The sequence below is a fragment of the Chanodichthys erythropterus genome, chromosome 16 (genome assembly GCF_024489055.1).
Source record: "Chanodichthys erythropterus isolate Z2021 chromosome 16, ASM2448905v1, whole genome shotgun sequence".
Lineage (NCBI taxonomy): Eukaryota > Metazoa > Chordata > Actinopteri > Cypriniformes > Xenocyprididae > Chanodichthys > Chanodichthys erythropterus.
Window position 1 is genome coordinate 27,514,346 of NC_090236.1, and position 20,477 is coordinate 27,534,822.

Genomic DNA, 20,477 nt, shown 5'->3' on the forward strand with positions numbered 1-20,477 from the left:
GAGGTATTGCCCAAAACCTCCTCAAAAAGTACCCCTTATCCGCACAACGTTGCCCTGAGGCAACGAAAAGAAAAACTGAATTTCTTAACATGTAAAATTAAAAAAACTTCATAAAACCTGACAAAAGGCTTCTCTACACACTGTAAAAAAAATGACCGTGATTTTAACAGTAAAAGACTGTAAAAATGCTGCGGTGAAAAACTGTCAATTGGTTTACAGAAAGTTTCCGTACTATATACGGTGAATAACTGTAATAGATCTAATGGTACATTTAATGTAATTTTACGGTAAAATACCGTTAAATTCACATTTTTTGGAAGTGAAAAATAACAATTCATTGTAAAATTTACAGTGAAAAACCATATATTGACATTCCCACAATTCCCTGCGTGATACTTCACATTTGATATATTTTTGTTGAAATAACTGTTTCTTCTTAGTTTTTCTCATTTTTTCTAATCAGTTATGTACATTAGGGTTTTATGTTACATCTAATGTTGTTAAATTAATGTTTATTGCATTTTTAAAATTTCATGCATGTTACCATGATGGTGTTTAGTGTGTGTGTGAATGTCACTGTGTGCACCTTCTATATGTTAGTATTGTGCTTCTCAGCTTGGGAAATCTGCTTGTGATGAACTTTGATTCATCATGTGACTCTTATCACCATTGTGTTTGATGACTGTCAGTGTATTATAAAGATACAAAACAGATATTAGTACTTCATTAGGTTGGTAAATTAACATTATATTAGTTAATGAAATATGTTATTTTACCGTAAATTTAACAGATTTAAAATGTAAAATTCACATGTAACTTCGTAAGTATGTTTACGGTTTGATGTCATTTTTACAGTATTGTTCTGGTAACCACAGCTGCTGGTATTTTTCCATAGAAACAACAGGATTTTTTTACAGTGCACCTTCATACACATACGCATATTTTTTTATGTACAGTTCATGACGTTTTAAATAAGATAACTAAAGCAAATAATATTGTCTTCTTCTCTCACCATGTGCTCCTGTGACCATGTGTCAGAACAGGACGTCCCACCTTTAAATGGTGCTTGATATTGACTCCAACACCTTACTGAACTGTTCTATGGTAGGCTACATTCTCAACCTTTCTAATTGGTTGTAATCATTTAAAGAAAAATGTACTAAAAATAGGGCTTAAGAAAACTTTCCATTGCCTGAGGGCAACGCTGTGCTGTAGAGGGTTAAATAAAATAAGATTTTCTCATCACATCTAAAGTAGGGGAGAGCGGGGCACAAAGTAACACTTTTTGACTTTCTCAGTTTGTGTAAATTCACTTGGGGTTCAGAGTATTTATTTTTTTTCCCCACACATTAATTTCACACATGTCCAGTGAAATTATTTGGTTTTGTTTTATTAATGCAGTGTATACTTTTTTCTTGATTTCCCCCGAAAGACTGGAAGTGAAATGTGACAACATGCCCCATAGGTGGGCCACATTGTAACATGACCATACAACAGCTTAAAATGTTATCTGATCTAATAGGCCTAAAAAAAACACACACAAAAAAAAACAAGACAAACTAAAATATTTTGTCAATAAAATACAATTATTAACTTTTTCATATAAAATAATGGCAATTTTTAATAATTAAAAATAAACTAATTTTTGCGTTTTTTAACAAACACGGCAAAACACAGCTATATACAGCATAGTTCAAAACATAATAATAATGAATAATTTCTGAACATTGACTCTCAATCTTTATTCACCTTTTTCTCGTGGTTTATCAATAGAATTCATAAAAGATGTAACATTACAATAATATCGGATTTGTCTCATTTTCCCTAAATTAATAATAATACATGATTCTATTTTTTTTTTTAATAAAGGAGCCAGAAAGAATAGGCTATAATATATTTTGTTACTATGGTTACTCTGGAAAAACACACTTTGTAGTTTGTATGTTTTGTTGTTTTTGTATATACCTCATAATTATATGTAGGCCTATGTTGTATGCACATTTTGTAATAAATACATTTACAGAATCTTTAAATGCATTAAATTAAAAGAACAAAACTTGTAGCTATGCTTTATTTTGAAAAGTTACACTTATCAAGTCAAGAAATGATAAGTAAAAGAAATCTAAAAAGTTCACTGTGGAAGGAAACATTCACAGTTTACAAGTTGTTACAAATTAGTTGAGGGAAAAAAATTAAAAAGGGGGTGGGGTTGAGCTCTGATATAGGACTATGGGAATATAAATATGGTCTTGATCTCTGTAAGAAAAAACAACAACAATGTAGATTGAAAAGAACGTTTTGGCACGGGCAAAAGAACAACATAGCATGAGAATTCATGAAATCAATGCTGCAAATTTTACATTTTTATCAGGTAAAAATAATATCACATATGTGGTTTAAAGGTACTGTGTCCATTCTCTCATTGTCCTCTGTGAGGCTCTTGATATTAAATGAAACTAATGTAATGTAGTGAAGAAAAGTTGACTGCAGTGATATTTCATTCATCCTCCAACTTTTAAGTATCTTGAACAATCACAAGAAGTCTATGTAAGTACATACAAAATAACAAAGTTATTTGTCGGACTGCTGCACTGAAACAATTACAAAGATAGCTTATCATCCTGATATTAACTGGAGTTTGCATTTAAATTGACTGAATATCCCAAATTGGAGCACTGCTAAAGCAAACACATATTTACTGTATTAACTGAATCATTAACATTTAATCAAAGGAGTTTTCACACTCTCCCAATGCACAGTCAACATAGTTTCATGAATGACAGGGTTAGATGTTGCAGAGTCTGTAGTTCCTGTATAGGCTCAGGTTAATGCTTTAATCAGGTACAGTTTATCTCCCTCCTCACTAGTAAAAATGGGGGCCTTTTTGTAATGATCCACCAAATCCTCCATGGAGCTGAACTTGCGCTGACCAATGCAGTAGAATCCATCTTTTAGCTGCACTTTGAAATGCTTGTTCTTGTACACTGCCTTGAGAGAGATGGAGAAGTCGTTTGGCTGGAAAGTAAAAAATAAAGTGTTGTGTTCATAACAAAACACAAATTAAATTGTTTGTGACTTAAGGCCCGTTCACACCATGAACGATAAGTATATTTACGTCCACATCTCGTGTGCACAACGCTTTTGCTGTTCTTGTTGCATTTACATGGCTTTAACCAGCAGATGTCCCCAGCAGTGTTTTGACAGCTAATGTAATCGATCTAATCTAACACTGAATTTACTGACGAAGTCAATATAGTGGTATAAAAAAACAACGCCTTGTCTTTTTCACTGCAACTTCAAAGGAAGCAAGACAATGTTGTCAAAACTAACGCTGGATACCTGAGGTAATTTTATGTTATGTTTGCTAGCCTGGCATAATGATTTCATAGTTAAAGTTCCCCTGTAGTCAATAATTTTATCCCTTAAAACTGATCTTTGATCACTAAAATTACATATTTAAACGTTTTTTTCCTGTGCAAAAAAAAAGTGGAACTAAGTAAGATTTGCGAAGCTCCCCCTTCAGTGAATCACACTGTTGTAAATACTCCAAGCACAGCTCTGGACTACAACGACTACAACGCTCACCAGCGCAGTAGTTTTGCAAATACAGTACAAGAAATCTCGATGGAGGTGGGTAATTTTCGAAATTGTCTTATAAAGTCATAATATATCAATTTTTTTTTTAATTACCGTAAAGCATTTTGCCACTCTCGCGTGAACGTGAACATGAGGTGAGATTGTGTCGGTTTGGCGCAGCTCAACTTGCAAGTGCTGTATTCTGGCGTAGACATGCACACCTCAAACACACCACTACAAGTCAATTAATCATCGTAAGGACTTAGAAAACTATTTATGAAGGTAAAAACGTTACTTATTTCTGCTTTAAAATAGCTTGAATGCAACTCTACACCTTGCCTCATGTAATATACACGGATCTATGAATATGTTAAGTAGCCCCGCCCCCACTCACTCGCACGAGCTCAGACGAGATCCACTCGGTCAACTTACTGAGGTAAATGCTGCACAACAGTGGTGGCTTTTTTACAACGTCGGACACATAACGGTAATTAATATTATTAGCGTTTTGCTTGACTACTTTATCAAACAGGTAATAATGTGTTGCTAATGTTACACAAACCATGTTTACATTCACGAGTCAGACAGCTGCCTTCTAACAATCGGTATTCTTACAAATGCTTTGAACAACTCAGAACAGCAGTGGAGAAAGGCATACTGTAGTTCAACATAACATTGTAAAATGCATCATACACCCGCTATATTGCTACATCTACCCGATTTTTCATATCAACAGAAAAAAAAAAGCGTGATAACCTTCTTTTGAAACTCCCACAGTCAGTTAATGATATGCTAAAGTCCGCTGCCACATTGACATGATTGGTTACAAGGTAGTTTGTGACGTCAGAACCACCAGCGATTTCAAACCACGGGTTTGAGACTGTCTTTGGTTTATTGCAGTTTTAAAGAGAAAATATTCAGCAATGGTGTTGACTTATGAATTTGCATATGGTTTGTCTTAAAGCATATTAAAAACACCAGACAGATATATAAACAACATTAAAAACTTGATTTTCACAAACACTGGTGGCATTTACTGGACCCCTGCGAATAACTTCTCTGCAATGTCGTCTGCTATTTTAAATGCGCGAGCCCTTAAATTAGAAAGGATTCTTATTGGCTGTCAGTGTTTTAGCATTCAACAGCTGGAAAAAAATCCTTCTGAAAGTGATCCCAATGATATCTTTTTTCTTTATCATTATCATAAAGCTGTGGTGTGCACAGTGCTATTCTTTTATATTTATAACAATTTTTATATATTTTATTGTTATCGTTCTTAGTGTGAATGGGCCTTTATATTTAAAAAATACTTAAATAAATAAATAAATGAAAAAATGCAAAATTCCATTCATACTGCCAGAAGCTTGTTATATTAATTAGGATTTTTTAATATAAAGTAAAAAAGTAAAAATTATATTAATTCTAAAAACAATATACACTGCCATCCCAAAGTTTGGAAACACCCCTGGCAAAGTGTGGTTTTGGACATCAAAATATCATATCAGCATAAATCCTTATCATTTTTTGGTGCAAATACATTAAAGTAACTTGACGTTATCATTGAAGACCAGCCATAATAATTTTCATTTTGATTACATAATATTGGCAACATGTCAAAGTCAGACATGCCCCTTTGCCAGCTGTGATGCCTGGTTACTGGTTTAAACTCGGCCCAAGTTTTCTAAAAGATTTTTGGGTCAGCACACCTTAATAGCTTCAACAATTGATTGCCAATTAAGTTTAGAATACAATGAACCAATTAGAACCCAGTTTAGGTCAGATAACTGCTAATGGTGGATATTTTGAAATCGAAAATTTGTATGAAAGTATTGTCAAAGTATGAACTGTTTATGTAATAAAATATGTTTTTGTAGTTTGTGTTGTCCCTTATCAGTGCAAAATTATCACAAATTAAAAAGGATTCATGCCAATATTGTCCAAAATCCCACTTTTCTAGGGTGTTTCCAAACATTTGGAGGGCAGTGTAGTATGGACACATTTTCAACTTGAATTCAATTACCGTAGACTCGCTGTCTCTGATGAGGAAGTCACCATCCGCACCCCTCTGGTTCAAGACCATCTCAGCCTGGTGCCGTGTCAATTTCCCATAGTACCATTGTTTTCCTCCAAACTTTCCATCCATAGAGGGCTTAATGTCATAGTTTGAAGTAGGTTGTCCTGAATTCCCTAGTTCTATATGTGTTTTCTGTACAACAGTAACATAGTTCTTGGGCACTAAACCTACTTGCCCGTTTTCCTTTCTACACTTCCACCATTCAGGGTCATTCTCAGGTTTCTCCAACACATACATAAGTTCATCTTTGTTGAAACTCAGTTCCTCGGCATTGCTTGAGCTGAAATGATAAAGTGCCTGTACAGTCTGCAGAACCTGAGAGCCGTTGATATTGTGCCCCACTGAAGCCAGTTTATCATTGAGAGAGCTCATAGAATCGCCCCTCATTGTCCTGTCCAGATCCTCTGTGACATAATTAGAGGGAAACCACCCAGAAAGGCCATTATAGGTTCCTCGCCACCAACCGTCGCTGCACTTCTCCATGACGATGACCCTTGTGCCCTTCACCAAAGAGAGCTCGTCCTCCCGCTCTGCGGTGTAGTTGAACTTCACCAGTGCGGGCAGGTTGAGGTCATACAGTCGCTCATCGCTGTCATATTTCTCTCCGCTGGAGGGCAAATCTCGCACACAGCCTTTCTGCTTCACTTTCCCAATCCCTGCAGTCATAAAAAGTGTTTTTTTACTGTTAATATGAGCATGGACTGTTTTTTGACAAATGTGCTATTATGAAACTTATCTTTATAATGTGCCACATAGAAATGGTCACATTTATATTAATATATACTGATATTATACAATTAATTTAACCACTTGAAATTAAATCCAAAGCCCATAAAAGTTATACAAATATAGTAAAATTTGCGACCAGTAAGATACTTTTTTAAGTCTCTTAAGCTTAAGACTGCATTAATTTGATCAGAAATACAGTAAAACAGTAATACTGTGAAATATTTTTACAAGTAAAATTAAATTCATTCCTGTGATGAATTTTCAGCATCATTACTCCAGTCTTCAGTGTCACATGATCCTTTAACACTTCTTGTCATTTTCAATGTTGAAAGTTGTGCTGCTTAATATTTTTGTTGAATAATTTTTTTCCAGGATTCTTTGATCAATAGAAAGTTCAAAAGAACATAATTTATTTGAAATAGAAAGCTTTTGTAATATTATAAATGTCTGTTTATCTGTTTACCAAAATTTTGAATGATAGTGTACATCAGAGTGAATATAGGCAAAGTGGGACAGTTATATATGATCCGATTGCTAATTTTAAAACAATTAAAGGGATAGTTCACCCAAAAATGAAAATTTGATGTTTATCTGCTTACCCCCAGGGCATCCAAGATGTAGATGACTTTTTTTCTTCAGTCGAACGCAAACTATGATTTTTAACTACAACCGCTGCCGTCTGTCAGTCAAATAATAGCAGTGATTAGGAACTTGAACAATAAGAGTTGAAAAAACTTCCATAGACAAATCCAAATTAAACCCTGCAGCTCGTGACGGCACATTGATGTCCTAAGACACGAAACGATCGGTTTGTGCGAGAAACCGAACAGTATTTATATCATTTTTTAACTCTAATACACCACTATGTCCTACTTCGTTCAGCTTCCGGCTAGTGAGGTCTGATCGCGCTCTGACAACGTAAGTGATGTCTCGCGCTCATTGAAGTATATGGGCGAGACATCACTTCCGTCTTCAGAACGCGTTTTTTGACCTCACTAACAGGAAGCTGAACGAAGTAGGACATAGTGGTGTATTAGAGGTAAAAATGATATAAATAATGTTCGGTTTCTCGCACAAACCAATCGTTTCGTGTCTTAGGACATTAATGTGTCGTCACGAGCCGCAGGTTTTAATTTTGATTTGTCTAAGCAAGTTTTATTTACGGTTATAGTTGAAGTTCCCAATCACTGCTATTATTTGACTGACAGACGGCAGCGCTTGCAGTTAAAAATCATAATTTGCGTTCGACTGAAGAAAAAAAGTCACCTTCATCTAGGATGCACTGGGGGTAAGCAGATAAACATCAAATTTTCATTTTTGGGTGAACTATCCCTTTAAGCATTTGGGTTTCAAGTTGAAGATCTCACACCATGGTAAGGAACAGTGTATATAATTATTATGTATATATAAATAAACACACATACATGTATACATTTTTTTTTTTAAATATTTACATGTGTATATATTATATACATTATATAAATATTTTATATATAAATATGTTTTTTGTTAAATATATGAAGAGTTCAGATGCAAAAGCCTCTAAGTGCCACCTGAAATTTTCTTCTAAAAAGAGCATTTTTATCAAGCTCATATGTTTTGGTTCAGTTATTTCACTTTCATGGCAATTAATAAGTCCTTTTCATTGCAATTAAAGTGAAATAACTGAACATAAACATACAAGCTTGATTAAAAATGCTAATTTTAGAAGAAAATTTCAGATGGCACTTAGAGGCTTTTGCATCTGAACTCTTCATATATACATGCATGTTTGTGTATTTTAATATAATAAATATACACAGTACACACACATATATGTAAACACAAACTTTTATTTTGGATGCGATTAATCGTTTGAAGGCACAAAAAATATATACAGTAAATTATGATGTGAAATGTATAAGAAAATACAAAATTTAATTCAAAATAATTTGTCAAATTCATTTTCAAATAGTTTTTTTTCCCTCTGTCCCACTTTTGGTTCACTGGTATACCAATGACAGTGTTACTGTTGCACAATCACAGACCAGCTGACAGCCAAACTCATAATAATTGTTTGAGTGCTACAGACTTAAAACCTGCACATCATTAGAACAAATATCATCTTGTTTCATCATGACTTGAGTATGCTAATAATGTAGCCTAAACATTGACAAACTGACATTTGACAGGTTTACCATCTCTCATAAATTGTTTTACATAACTACTAAATCAAGTTAGGAAAATACTCCCTGATCCCAAAAGAGAGGAATTCCAATTTAGTGATTAGGCAATGAAACATAAGTTTAACATACTCGTGATTGCTTTAACATACTCATTTCTGGGCCTGAATCCACTGAATCCACTCTAAAATACACACCCAGTGCTGTCAACATCTCCTTTTCCTTTCAGAAAAATGTTGGTCAAAGAGTAAAATACGGTGCAAAAAAATGTACACTACCGTACTGAAAGTTAGGAATCGCTATGGAATGTTTGTTTTTAAAATAAACTGATACATGTTCACCATTGATGCATTAAATTAAATTAACATATTCAACTGAAGTTTCATCTCATGCTTTCTGCAGAACTTCCCACAGGCTTTTTAGGGCATTTCTCACTGGCCTTGCCACTGAAAGGTTCTCACAACAGCACAACTTCTTATTTACTTATTTTAGTTTCAGAATAAAATTTATTTGTGAAACCCTGCCTAAAGGCCAGCAGCATCCCAGGGGCTTCTCTTCTTCACTGTTGCTGATGAAACTGATATTTGACATGTACTTTTCAATGAAGCTGCCAGCTGAGCACCAGTGAGGGGGCTGTTTGATGTACTTCTCATCTTGTTTTTGTGCAGCAGGGCTGTCCACTTCACTCTCTACTGGTTGGATCCAGTTTGCTCTCTTCTTTCAAGAGAGTAGTTCACAGACAAGTCTTCAGAAGAACAATAGGCTAATGAGTTTCTAGAAACATGTTTCTTTTTATCCATTGTTGAAACCAAAATTTGAATCCCAAATTGTTGAATAGGCTTTTAGCTAAAACCTATTGCTGGTGTATGTGAATGGCATTTAATCTAAACAACACTAATTCTCTTCAGAGACAATCTTTTATTATATACCACAAACTCAATCATCAACTTTTAATAAAAGATCTATTATTCCCCAAGAATATCCATACATGGGAGTTAACTTGTAAGAATGTCCAAGAAATGGCAAAAAAAAAAAAAGAAACATCCCTCCAAATGAAAGGGAAATCCCATTTTTGCCTATCCATGAACATCAACAGGAAGAAAAAGCAGAAGAGTGATAGAAGAGTTTCCTGTAAAATAAACACCAGTACAAAAATGGGGTAGAGCATTGAAATGTAAAACAGCCTTGTGCTCCTCATTCATATGGAATTACAGAGCTCATCTGCTCCATCAAAATCAGACTTTCCAAACTCATCCATAACAGCCGCTATATTCCAAGAGACCATGGAAACATTAAAGTCACAGGCATAAAATTGGAGGGAAAACAAGTTGTCAGTGATAAATCACTATCATGGTCAATGCAAGAGGTAAAACCATCATGTGGATGTGTGGAAAAGCCAATGAAGTTGAAATTTTATTTCAATGGAAATTCCAGGCAACGGTAATGAAAGCAGGATCCATACAGATCTTAACTGTCTTTATGGCGTGACTCAAGGACGGATCTTGAGGCACCATGTCCTGTCTGCTTTTGTTTCATTTCCTCTGACAGCCAGAATAACGGCAGCTCAGCTTTACGGTCATTTTCCACACGCGGAAAAACATTCAAAAGCAGAGATAAGGCAGAATTCTTCCTAAAGAAAAAACCTTGGCATCACAGGTATATATTAAAACAGCACACTAAGAGACTGTCATAAAGTCTTCAGTTCTCCAAAAGCTGACCAGAGATCCAATAAGTATAGAGTTTGTAACAGGTTTGAAATGAGTTTGCATATGTTTGACAAAGTTTGCATGTGGCTTTTTTCCAATTTCACCATTTTTCCCATGAAACACAACAGAACATTTTGAATTGAGCTAATTTTGTTGTCATCTGCCCTCAATATTGAATGAGATATCTCGCTAATTCCAGGTTTTAATAAAGCTGAGTGTGATTATCAATGTAACGTGACCCGTGGCAAGCTGCTTTCTCGAATCCACGACAGGAATCGAGAGAACGCAGCCAAATCACCCTGCCTTTGTTTCTTTTCGGGCTGAGCTCACTCCACCAATGACATCATAAGACAAATAGCCTCTTCACAAACAGATGTAGCATCTAAGAACTGTCAGCAAAGGTAGCGCCGTTAATTCTCAGAGCGACGCAACACTCGCATCCACACAAATATAAACCCGTGATGAACTTCTGCATGTGTTTCTGTTCACTTTTGACCTCACAGCTGCTCTGTCCTTTTCTTTCTCAATATATTTAGTTTTCTGGCTAATTTTCCGCAACAGAATTCTGAGTGCAAAAATTACACAAATAGCACTTGAGACATTTTCCCTTTGTGCAGGAATCGGTCACGCCTCCGTTTGGTATACAATAGCCTCTCTGAACTTCCACGGCATACTAATGCACAGAGAGAGAAAGAAAGGCAGACACAGAGAGCAAGAAAGAGAGCTGGCAGGAGGCCATCAAAGCAGCCTGCAATCTTTCCTCTCTTCTCCTGAATTTTCAAGTCTAGCTATTCAAAATGACTAAACAAAACCAGTGCAAAAAAAAGCAATGCAAATAAGGAGTCTCGTTTGTTGAAGTGTTCTGTCCCTTGCTACTGTTCTTTTGTCCTGCAAGATCCGCTCCTTCACCGAGTCTGCCAAGTCACGACACCCCACTGTCTTGTCCACTGTAATACCGGGAATAAAACACTGTGAAATGCTGAAGGGGAAGAAGTACGTAATGAGAGAGAAAGAAACCCAGAGTCAAAGGCCTCAATTATTCATTGCCTCACATCCTTCTGTTTTCCTGCGCTAGAAATCTGCGTTGAATTAGACAGCTTCCGGCCGCCTTCACAGAGCAGCTTAGTTGACAGTAGAGGAGGTTGAGGGGGCCTACATGGGTTTCTGCTTTGATTTTCGTTTTTTAAGACTGTCCAAGCTACCCTGAAGGGCCTGGTGCTATTTCCTCTCTCTCTCTTATGGACAGTTTTATAGAAAAAAGAAAGTATTTGAAGTACCTGAGTGTAACATAAATGCCCTATAAAATGTATGTCAATGAGCTTGCGGTTGTGCGTATGACATTATATGAGTGACTCATCTTGGTTTACAACCCAGAGTCACACAAGAAACCAAAAACGTGTCATATTCACTGAACTCATAATAACATTTTTAAATTCTTAATATAATGGAAGAGAAACACATATTCTGAATAATCACAAGCTGAACAATATTTCTGAAGAGGACAGGGATTTTTGCACATACAGTCATTGAAACCCTTATTCACCCACTTTAAGCTCATCATATTGGGCAAAGAGGGTAAGATAAAGGACAGTTACAAAGGGCTGACAACATAATTACATCAAGTATGAAGAAATTCACAGAAATGGTTCTTTCTTCAGAGATTAAGTTTATATGCCAACAGTACATGCAAGGCAATGGCAACAACTTTAAACAAAAGTGATACATGTATTTGTACTTAAGTGGAAAAGATATAAATATGTACTCACGAAAGAAGTGTTTAAAAAGGTTGGCCATATCCATTCCCAGCTCTGCGAGCGGCCCCCTCTCTCACACACTATCGCTCTCTCTGTAACAGAGCAGCAGCTATTCCATGAGAACTTCCTGAAAGTCCAGAGTTATTGACAGAGGGACTCTCCACCCCACACACATGACTGTCCTCAACCAATGGCTGTCAAGGAGTCCTTTCTGTAGACTCTGTAGTGGCTGGCTGGGCTTCAAACATTTACAGGGTTTTCTGTGGAAACTCAAGGCAACTATGTAACATCACAACTATAATTCATTTCTACCTATTTCTACTTAAAACCTTAAGTTCAGTTGTTGCATTCAATTTTAAAGTATAATCAAACTGTCTGTATAGTCATTTCAACTTAAATAAGCTGATTTTAGGGTTAGGGTTAGTAGAAATAAGTTGACATGTAGTTGCAAAGTTACATATAGTTAGTTGAATGTCTAAAGGGGACCATCAAAATAAAGTGTTACCAAAATATATTCTTTGCATTTCACTTCTGCTCGTTTCTTAGTCTAGCTTTCTAATTGTACACTAAATACTGTTGGCTCTGTAACAAATAGCTTATATTTCTCTATTTTAAGGCACTTTAGATAAAAGCAGCTAATAAATGCATAAATGTAACTTAAAGATTGATACATATTTATATGTACACATATAGCAGACTGATCACAGGAATACATTACACTTTACAATATATTCACATAGAACACAGCTATTTTAAACTGAAACTAAAGCTGTTAAAATTGAAATGTGTCACGGACTGCATTTCCCATCATCCTCCCTGGCACCTAACCACACACACTCGTCTAGGCCTCATCACCAGCACTATAGCCACCTTATTTTTCAATGCAGAAGTAAGGTGTTTTCTGTGAATGTGCAAGACTTCCAATTTGCACTACAAACCAACGTGTTTATAATTAAAACACATACATTAAAATAATATGGTAAGAAATACCAGATTGAAATATCAAGCAGTATAACGAAAGCTAAAAATACCTGGAAGCAAATGACACCGGAAGCCAAACATTAAAATGACACTGGAAGCCAAAAATTAAAATTAAGACAAAAAAATAAATAAATAAGGTGGATAGAGAATAGACACTCCCTCAGTCATTTCTGACCTTGTCTGATTCTATATGTTCGTCCTTCCATTAAGAAAATGACCAACTTCATCCAATGTCGTCTAGGGATGGGAAACATGGGTTCGCAGGTGTCTGATAAGGCCAATTCGAGCACGGAAGTGTCTGGCAATGTGGGCAGATCAGGTGAGCTGGGGTGCTCTCTGCCATTTGACTGTTGCTTGCTCAGGCTTTGCGTGCAGCCCTTTTTTTCTTTGCTTCTGAGAGTGTGGCCCCATTGGTTACAGCAAGGTGCCACGCTGAGCATTTCAGGGCAAAGTGTTCCAATGAAGAGGGGTCCATGCCAAAGTCTTTCAATGAGGCTTTGCCAAGACTACTTGCCATGCTTCTTGCCTGCTTTATGTTCCTGACTACCTTGCTTACCTCATCTAAGTCATCTTCCATTTAGTTGTATTCCAGTCATCCCTTGCCTCAGTGTTGTCCCCTTGTGTTTGTATGCTCCAAAGATTCTATAAGACAAAGACTCAAAGTCAACAATACAAATCTATTTCATCTGCTAACGATCTCCAGTATCATCTCTTATCTGTTTATGCACTGTGTTACTGACATATCTGCAAACAAACCTACCTGTTTGGGTTTTACCTCAGTTTTGGTCATCGCGTCCAAGCCTGAGCATGACAAAATGAAGCTGAAATAAATATATAATAAATATAAATATTACATGAAAAACTGACCAAATAAAAAATGAAAAAAAAATAAAATAAAATAAAAAAATAAAATAAAAAAATGAACTAACTGAAATAGGTTGAAGTACAAAACAAAATTATTAAATGAACAGTTTCATTGCAAAACGAGATAACTCCATTTTTAACATTTGTCAAAACATGTTTATTATTATGTTATCATGTTATTATTTTGTTTTATGGTGCTACTTAGATGTATTTTTTAAGTTATGAAGGTTTAAATCAAAACAAACCAACTGCAGTTGAATTGATATTAATTGGAATGCACAACCAAAAAACAAGATTTTTGAAAAATTAAAAAAACTGAGTATTTCGTTTTGCAACGAAACTCTTCAAATATATATATATATATATATATATATATATATATATATATATATATATATATATATATATATATATATATATATATATATAGTACTGTCCAAAAGTCTTAGGCACGTCAATATTTTCACACCAAAAAACGGTTTTAAGCCAATTATTTAGATATTTTGTTGTAGTGTGTCAGTAGGAAATATCAAAGCACATTTCCAAACATTCATTTTGCCATTAATTTTAATAATCCAGTGAGTTTTTTGAATGCACAAGGAGTCTGACAACAGCCGGTGCTCCACACGGAAATCTGATCTCACCATCATCGAGTCTGTCTGTGATTACATGAAGAAACAGAAACAGAAGAAACTGAGACAAACTAAATCCAGAAGAACTGTGGCCGTGTCTCCAAGTCATCTCAATCTTTCCCAGTCATCTCAAAACTGGAACACGCAAACACAGACAAGCGGAGTAACGCAAACAGAAAAGTCCAAATCATTGTGCTAGTAAAGCTGCTCGAGAACCGGGACTGACTGTTGTATACCTTTATATTTTACTTTTTACTATACACATTGTTCTAAAGCAGCCTTACAGAAAAAATAAAAAGAAAAACGGGTTTACAACCTCACAAAGATCAAGCCAAATTCAACAGATGAGGAAGAAAAGAAACTAAGGCTCAGCTGGAAACATTCATCAATCAATTCATCATGTTTTTAATTTTCCTATTCATTCATTTCCCATGCATATATTGCTCATGATAACATTATTCAATTTTAATGTATATGCTTAATTTTGTTGACATGTTGTATGATAAACAGTTCTGATATTGTGCTGGGCCAACATTTGATGTTCAGTGTAAGATCTAGGTCATGAAGTCAAACCAGTTGAGTATACTATACTGATGATTGGTGAGTGAATCTTAGGCTTTATGTGGGCTGTACTGCAGTTTATTGACATAATGTGGGTCTTCATGGGTTATTTAATAGTTAGACCCCAGTGGTCAAATAATGTGTGTAATATGAGTAAACTACACTGAACATGAACAAGTTCTCACAGCCATCTTTTCGGCTGTATGAGTTCTGTCATCTGTTTACAAACCCAAAGAGCTATTGTGAAAGAGAGGCTGTCAAAAGCACCTCTGGAGCACCTGGTCCAGTGGACAGAGCTGTAATTTAAGGGAATGAGGTCACAGTTACATGGAGCCGAATTGCTTCCTGAGGGGTGTGAGAAGGTTCAACTGAGAAAAGGGACAGACACAGCATACTATAAGCAGCAGCCATACATGAAAAAGAGACATTAAGAGAAAAAGAGGCTACAGAGAGTGAAAGAAAAAAGATTAAATGAGATAACTTTTACCACATATGGAAGCCAATTCCTAACACTTAATAAAATAAAACCATGCTTTGGTAAATCATGACATAAAAAGTCAATGCTGTGTGCTGGGCTAAATGCGCTCGTTTTAAGCACGTATCTTTGATGGCATTTTGACCAGCTAACGACCAGTAACGAACTGTAATGGGCAACGTAGCTCCTAGGACGAGAAAAAACAGGTGCTTCAGAATTCTGTCCTTTTTAGGGCCGCATCTGCTGACATCACGTTCTGTTTTTGGTTTGTTTAGATGTCTTTGTTCAGTGTTGTGTTCATATTTCTGTCCCCCAGAGTTCGTTTGGACCCTTCTTTTATTTGGTCTCGGTCCACTTGTTTGGTGCGCACCAGGGTTCGGATGGCAGCGTTCACATGAACCAGAGCAACAGAATTTGTTTTAATCAAACTAAATCTGTCAAGTGTGAACACACTCAAGTATACTTATACTCACTAGTACATGTGATGTAAAATTCTTTTTAACGTAATAACCTCTGGAGAGAAATAGTGCTAACACTGGACAAAGATGAAACATTCCAGTGTGCATGTGTAAACCAGTGTCCTATCAAATGGAATAGCCTAAACTTTGTAAGGCTAGACTTCTTGAAAGGCTAAGTATACTTTAAACTATGAGATAAAAAGTTGAAATTATGAAATAACACAAATCTCATAATATCAACTTTTTGTCATAATTTCAACTTCTTGTCATAATTGAGTCCGTCATAATTTCGAAATGATTAAAATGATTATTACTTTTATGTCATAATTATGACTTTTATCTCATGATTATGTCTTATTATGCATAATAAGGATTAATTATGAAATAAAGCTAAAAATAATACTTTTTATTATAATTGTGACTTTTTATGGCATAATTTTGACTTTTTAGCTCATGATTATGCCTTATTTATGCATAATAAGGCATAATTATGAAAAAAAAAATTAAAAAGAATACTTTTTAATCATAATTTTGACTTTTTATGTCATAACTTTGACTTTTTATCACATTATTATGACCTTCTATGTCATAAATTTACCAAAGCATTACTTTTTTTTATGTAGAGGAAATGGGCCTTTAAGCATTCACTCTATCATGATTAGACAACAAAGAGATATCTTGAAAAACCACAGCACCTAAAAAACTTCAGGTTCAATTTATTTTTCATAGCAGCTTGAAAGGAAGAATAACAGAGCCCACATAAAAGCACAAACACTTCAGTGCTTGTGTCCCGTCCAAAACCTACAAATGCATGGCAGCTGTTTACTACAGGATTTGCCTGCAGCTGCCCGCACTGGAAACGAGAGCCAACATGCTGGGCTTGTGCGGATTTCATGAAACAGACAAACAAATAACAGAATCACAAATAAACAGCCAAGCATTCCAAGATATTTCTTACAATATACATCCCTTATTTAGAAATCATTATTTGTATTTTTAGCCTATATTTCCAAAAACACAGGCTAAGTGACAAAATACGATTCCTTTTTGAGGTTCTCTTGCCATGATACTGGTCCCATAAGTAAAAACCTCTTATATGTTAACAAAAAACTTAAAGGGTTAGTTCACCCAAAAATTCTGCCATTAAGTACTCACCCTCAAGTCATTCTGCACCCTTAAGACCTTCGTTCATCTTTGGAACACAAATTAAGATATTTTTAATAAAATCTGAGAGACATCAGAACACTGACTCCGTATTGGCCAACCATGTATACATAAGTACCATGACGCTTGCGTGTGATGCTGATGCAGGAGCTGGCCAATAATGAGCCAGCAATCTGACATATAACCTGGAAGCGCTGCACTGTTTACTATGTCAGCAGCGTAGGAGAATTACGGAAGAGAGGAAATTGTTGAACCACTGTAGTCACATGGACTATTTTAACAATGTCTTTACTACCTTTGGGCCTTGAAAGTGGTAATTAAAGGTGCCATAGAACCAGTTTTTACAAGATGTAATATAAGTGTAAGGTGTCCCCTAAATGTGTCTGTGAAGTTTCAGCTCAAAATACCCCATAGATTTTTTTTTTAATTAAATTTTTAACTGCCTATTTTGGGGCATCATTAACTATGCACAGATTCAGTGCGCGGCCCCTTTAAATCTTGAGCTCCCTGCCCTCCTGAGCTTTTGACTATAATACAGTGCATTTACAAAGTTCACACAGCTAATATAACCTTCAAATGGATCTTTACAAGATGTTCGTCATCTGATTCTGAATGAGTTTGATAGTGCTCTGTGGCTAAAGCTAACATTACACACTGTTGGAGAGATTTATAAAGAATGAAGTTGTGTTTATGCATTATACAGACTGCAAGTGTTTGAAAATGAAAATAACGACAGTCTTGTCTCCGTGAATACAGTTAGAAACGATGGTAACTTTAACCACATTGTCGCTCCATCTGCCATTTTGCGCTATTGTTCTTGCTTGCTTACCTAGTCTGATGATTCAGCTGTGCAGATCCAGACGTTAATACTGGCTGCTTGTGTAATGTCTTGAACATGGGCTGGCATATGCAAATATTGGGGGCGTACATATTAATGATCTCGACTGATGCGTAACAGTCGGTGTTATGTTGAGATTCGCCTGTTTTTCGGAGGTCTTTTAAACAAATGAGATTTATATAAGAAGGAGGAAACAATGGAGTTTGAGACTCACTGTATGTCATTTCCATGTACAAAACACTTTGCAGTGTCAGTCCGTGATTAGAAAACATTGATGAAATTGTGTACAGATGATAAATGAACATAATTTACGAATTATGCGCATGACGTCAGGTCTGCTGCATTATTTGTCTCAGGCTCCACCTCAATAGTAACAAATGTTCTCATTTAACTGCTAGGCCATTGCATCATTTTAACTTCTGACATCAGTGAGGGAAAGCAGTCTTAAGAGTGTAAAGTTTCTAAATTACCAAAAACAGGAATATCCAATCGATGTGGTAGGCCAAGTATAAACCAAACCATGTGTGCTCTGACTCAAGCACTGAGGCCTCCTTCCTCACAACGCTGAACTTCTGCTTTCTGAAACACGTCTCACAGAGTGGGTGACATACATAGAAACATGAATTTATGGGACAAAACACAGTGAAATGAGTTCAGGAACATGAGAGCTTGTGGATATCCAAAGCTATAAACACAAAACTGCCTGTATGAGATATATAACATGTTAGACTTCACAGCAAAACCCTCTCACTTCAAGCTTACACATCCTGTTTTAATTCTCCCTTCCTCTGCGGATCATAAAGTTGCATATTCAGATTCTTTTCAGGAGACCCACAAATCATCTGGTACGTCTGGAACCTGGAAACACCTTGATAAAATAAAATAAAATAAAATAAAATAAAATAAAATAAAATAAAATAAAATAAAATAAAATAAAATAAAATAAAATAAAATAAAATAAAATAAAATAAAATAAAATAAAAAAAAAAAGACTAGCAAAGCTATTTTTTTAAATGCATACCATGAGATAATACAGGCAGTGCTAATGATTATTCCCTTACTTAGTTCAAACACATTACAGGCTCTTTTAGAGATGTAGCTGTGTTCTCATGAACATGTGTTTTCAAGTTGTGTGTGTGTTTTTTTTTTTTTTTTAGAATCAGGCAACTCCTAAGAATTAAAAGTCCATCTGTTAGTGATATTGTGAGAAGAAGTCCACCGAGCAAGAGACCACATCTGCATCTTATGAGGCCTCTGAGCAATCACTTTCAACAGTCAGAGAGCTAAACTCCAGCACACGCTCAGGTTTCAGTGAGCCAGCAGACTGCCATTCTTTGAAGCAACAGTAACAGCATTGATTGATATAGGTCCTGATCCAGACTTGTTTATTTCTCAAGGGAGGCAATAAATGCTTGCACATGATGTTATGGGATGAAATTCAGGCCTGTGTTGATGATAACAGAAAGGCCACAAATCTAAGCCTACAAATTTCAATGAGCTGACATTATTTTAATGTGTTTGGTATGGGTGCACACTGAGATGTTATCATACAGTCCACAGATAAAATTACATGTATAAATGTGAATGACATTAGATTTTTGTTCTCTAATTTTGTATTGCCACTAGTGTATTGGCTTCATTAATTGATTTTTTTTTTAAATTAAACTAAATCAATAAAATGTAATCAATTAAAATATATATTTATTTTATTTATTTATTAGACTTTTATGTATGCATTTTATGCTTCTTGTATTTATTAAAATATAAATTCACCACTTTCAACCGGTTTTTAATGTAATTATTAGGTCCATTCCTCCCATCTTGTGGACACTGTGGTGAATTCCTATAAAACTCAGGACAAACTGTTGTGCTTAAAGCTTGTTTTCTTTTTACAGCTTAATAAAAAGTGTTAGATTCACAGATGCACAGTGAAATCAATACATGCTTTTATTAAAGAGAAAAAAAAAATGTTGAAAATATTTCAATTTGAAACTGTACACTGCACTTATTTTTAAAGACACAATAGGGACATTCTCAGATTTGAGTGACATTACTTAATTTCTCTTTCTGGAAAAAATAAATGTTGTAAAAGTCATGAATATTATATGAACAATCCTATGTTTGCACAGATCATGCATTGGCTTTTTCATCCCTATAAAATGTATGTTTTCAACTAAGACACACTGCCTTTGTAATGTTTCATATTGGAATCTGATACACAGACTATGCAACCTTTTGGCTTTAACCTCAAATATAAGAATGCTAACTCCTTGCCAGAACATATCAGTTATTCCCAATTGTTTACACACCAAAACCTGAAACTCACCAAATCCCTAAACCAAGTCTGCAAAACTGTAGGCAAAGTCCCTGCTTTGCACTGTTTGCAAAACACAACACACAGTTCTCTACATTTGGCACAACATTTAAAATCTCTTTAGTTCCTTTGGAAAGCAACTCCAGTCACAATGTCAAGCTCTTTACACCAATTGGCCACACCCATTCC

General features: G+C 35.4%; 1 protein-coding gene across 1 annotated transcript; it reads right to left on the reverse strand.

Moving 5' to 3' along the window:
- Positions 1-1,316: 1,316 nt before the first annotated feature.
- Positions 1,317-12,135, reverse strand: nck1a (NCK adaptor protein 1a). The gene is made up of 3 exons (XM_067362407.1): positions 12,014-12,135; positions 5,597-6,306; positions 1,317-3,015 (listed from the first exon to the last, which is right to left on the reverse strand). The coding sequence occupies exons 1-3, from the start codon at positions 12,045-12,047 to the stop codon at positions 2,821-2,823; spliced, it is 939 nt and encodes a 312-aa protein (XP_067218508.1). The 5' UTR covers positions 12,048-12,135; the 3' UTR covers positions 1,317-2,820.
- Positions 12,136-20,477: the final 8,342 nt, after the last annotated feature.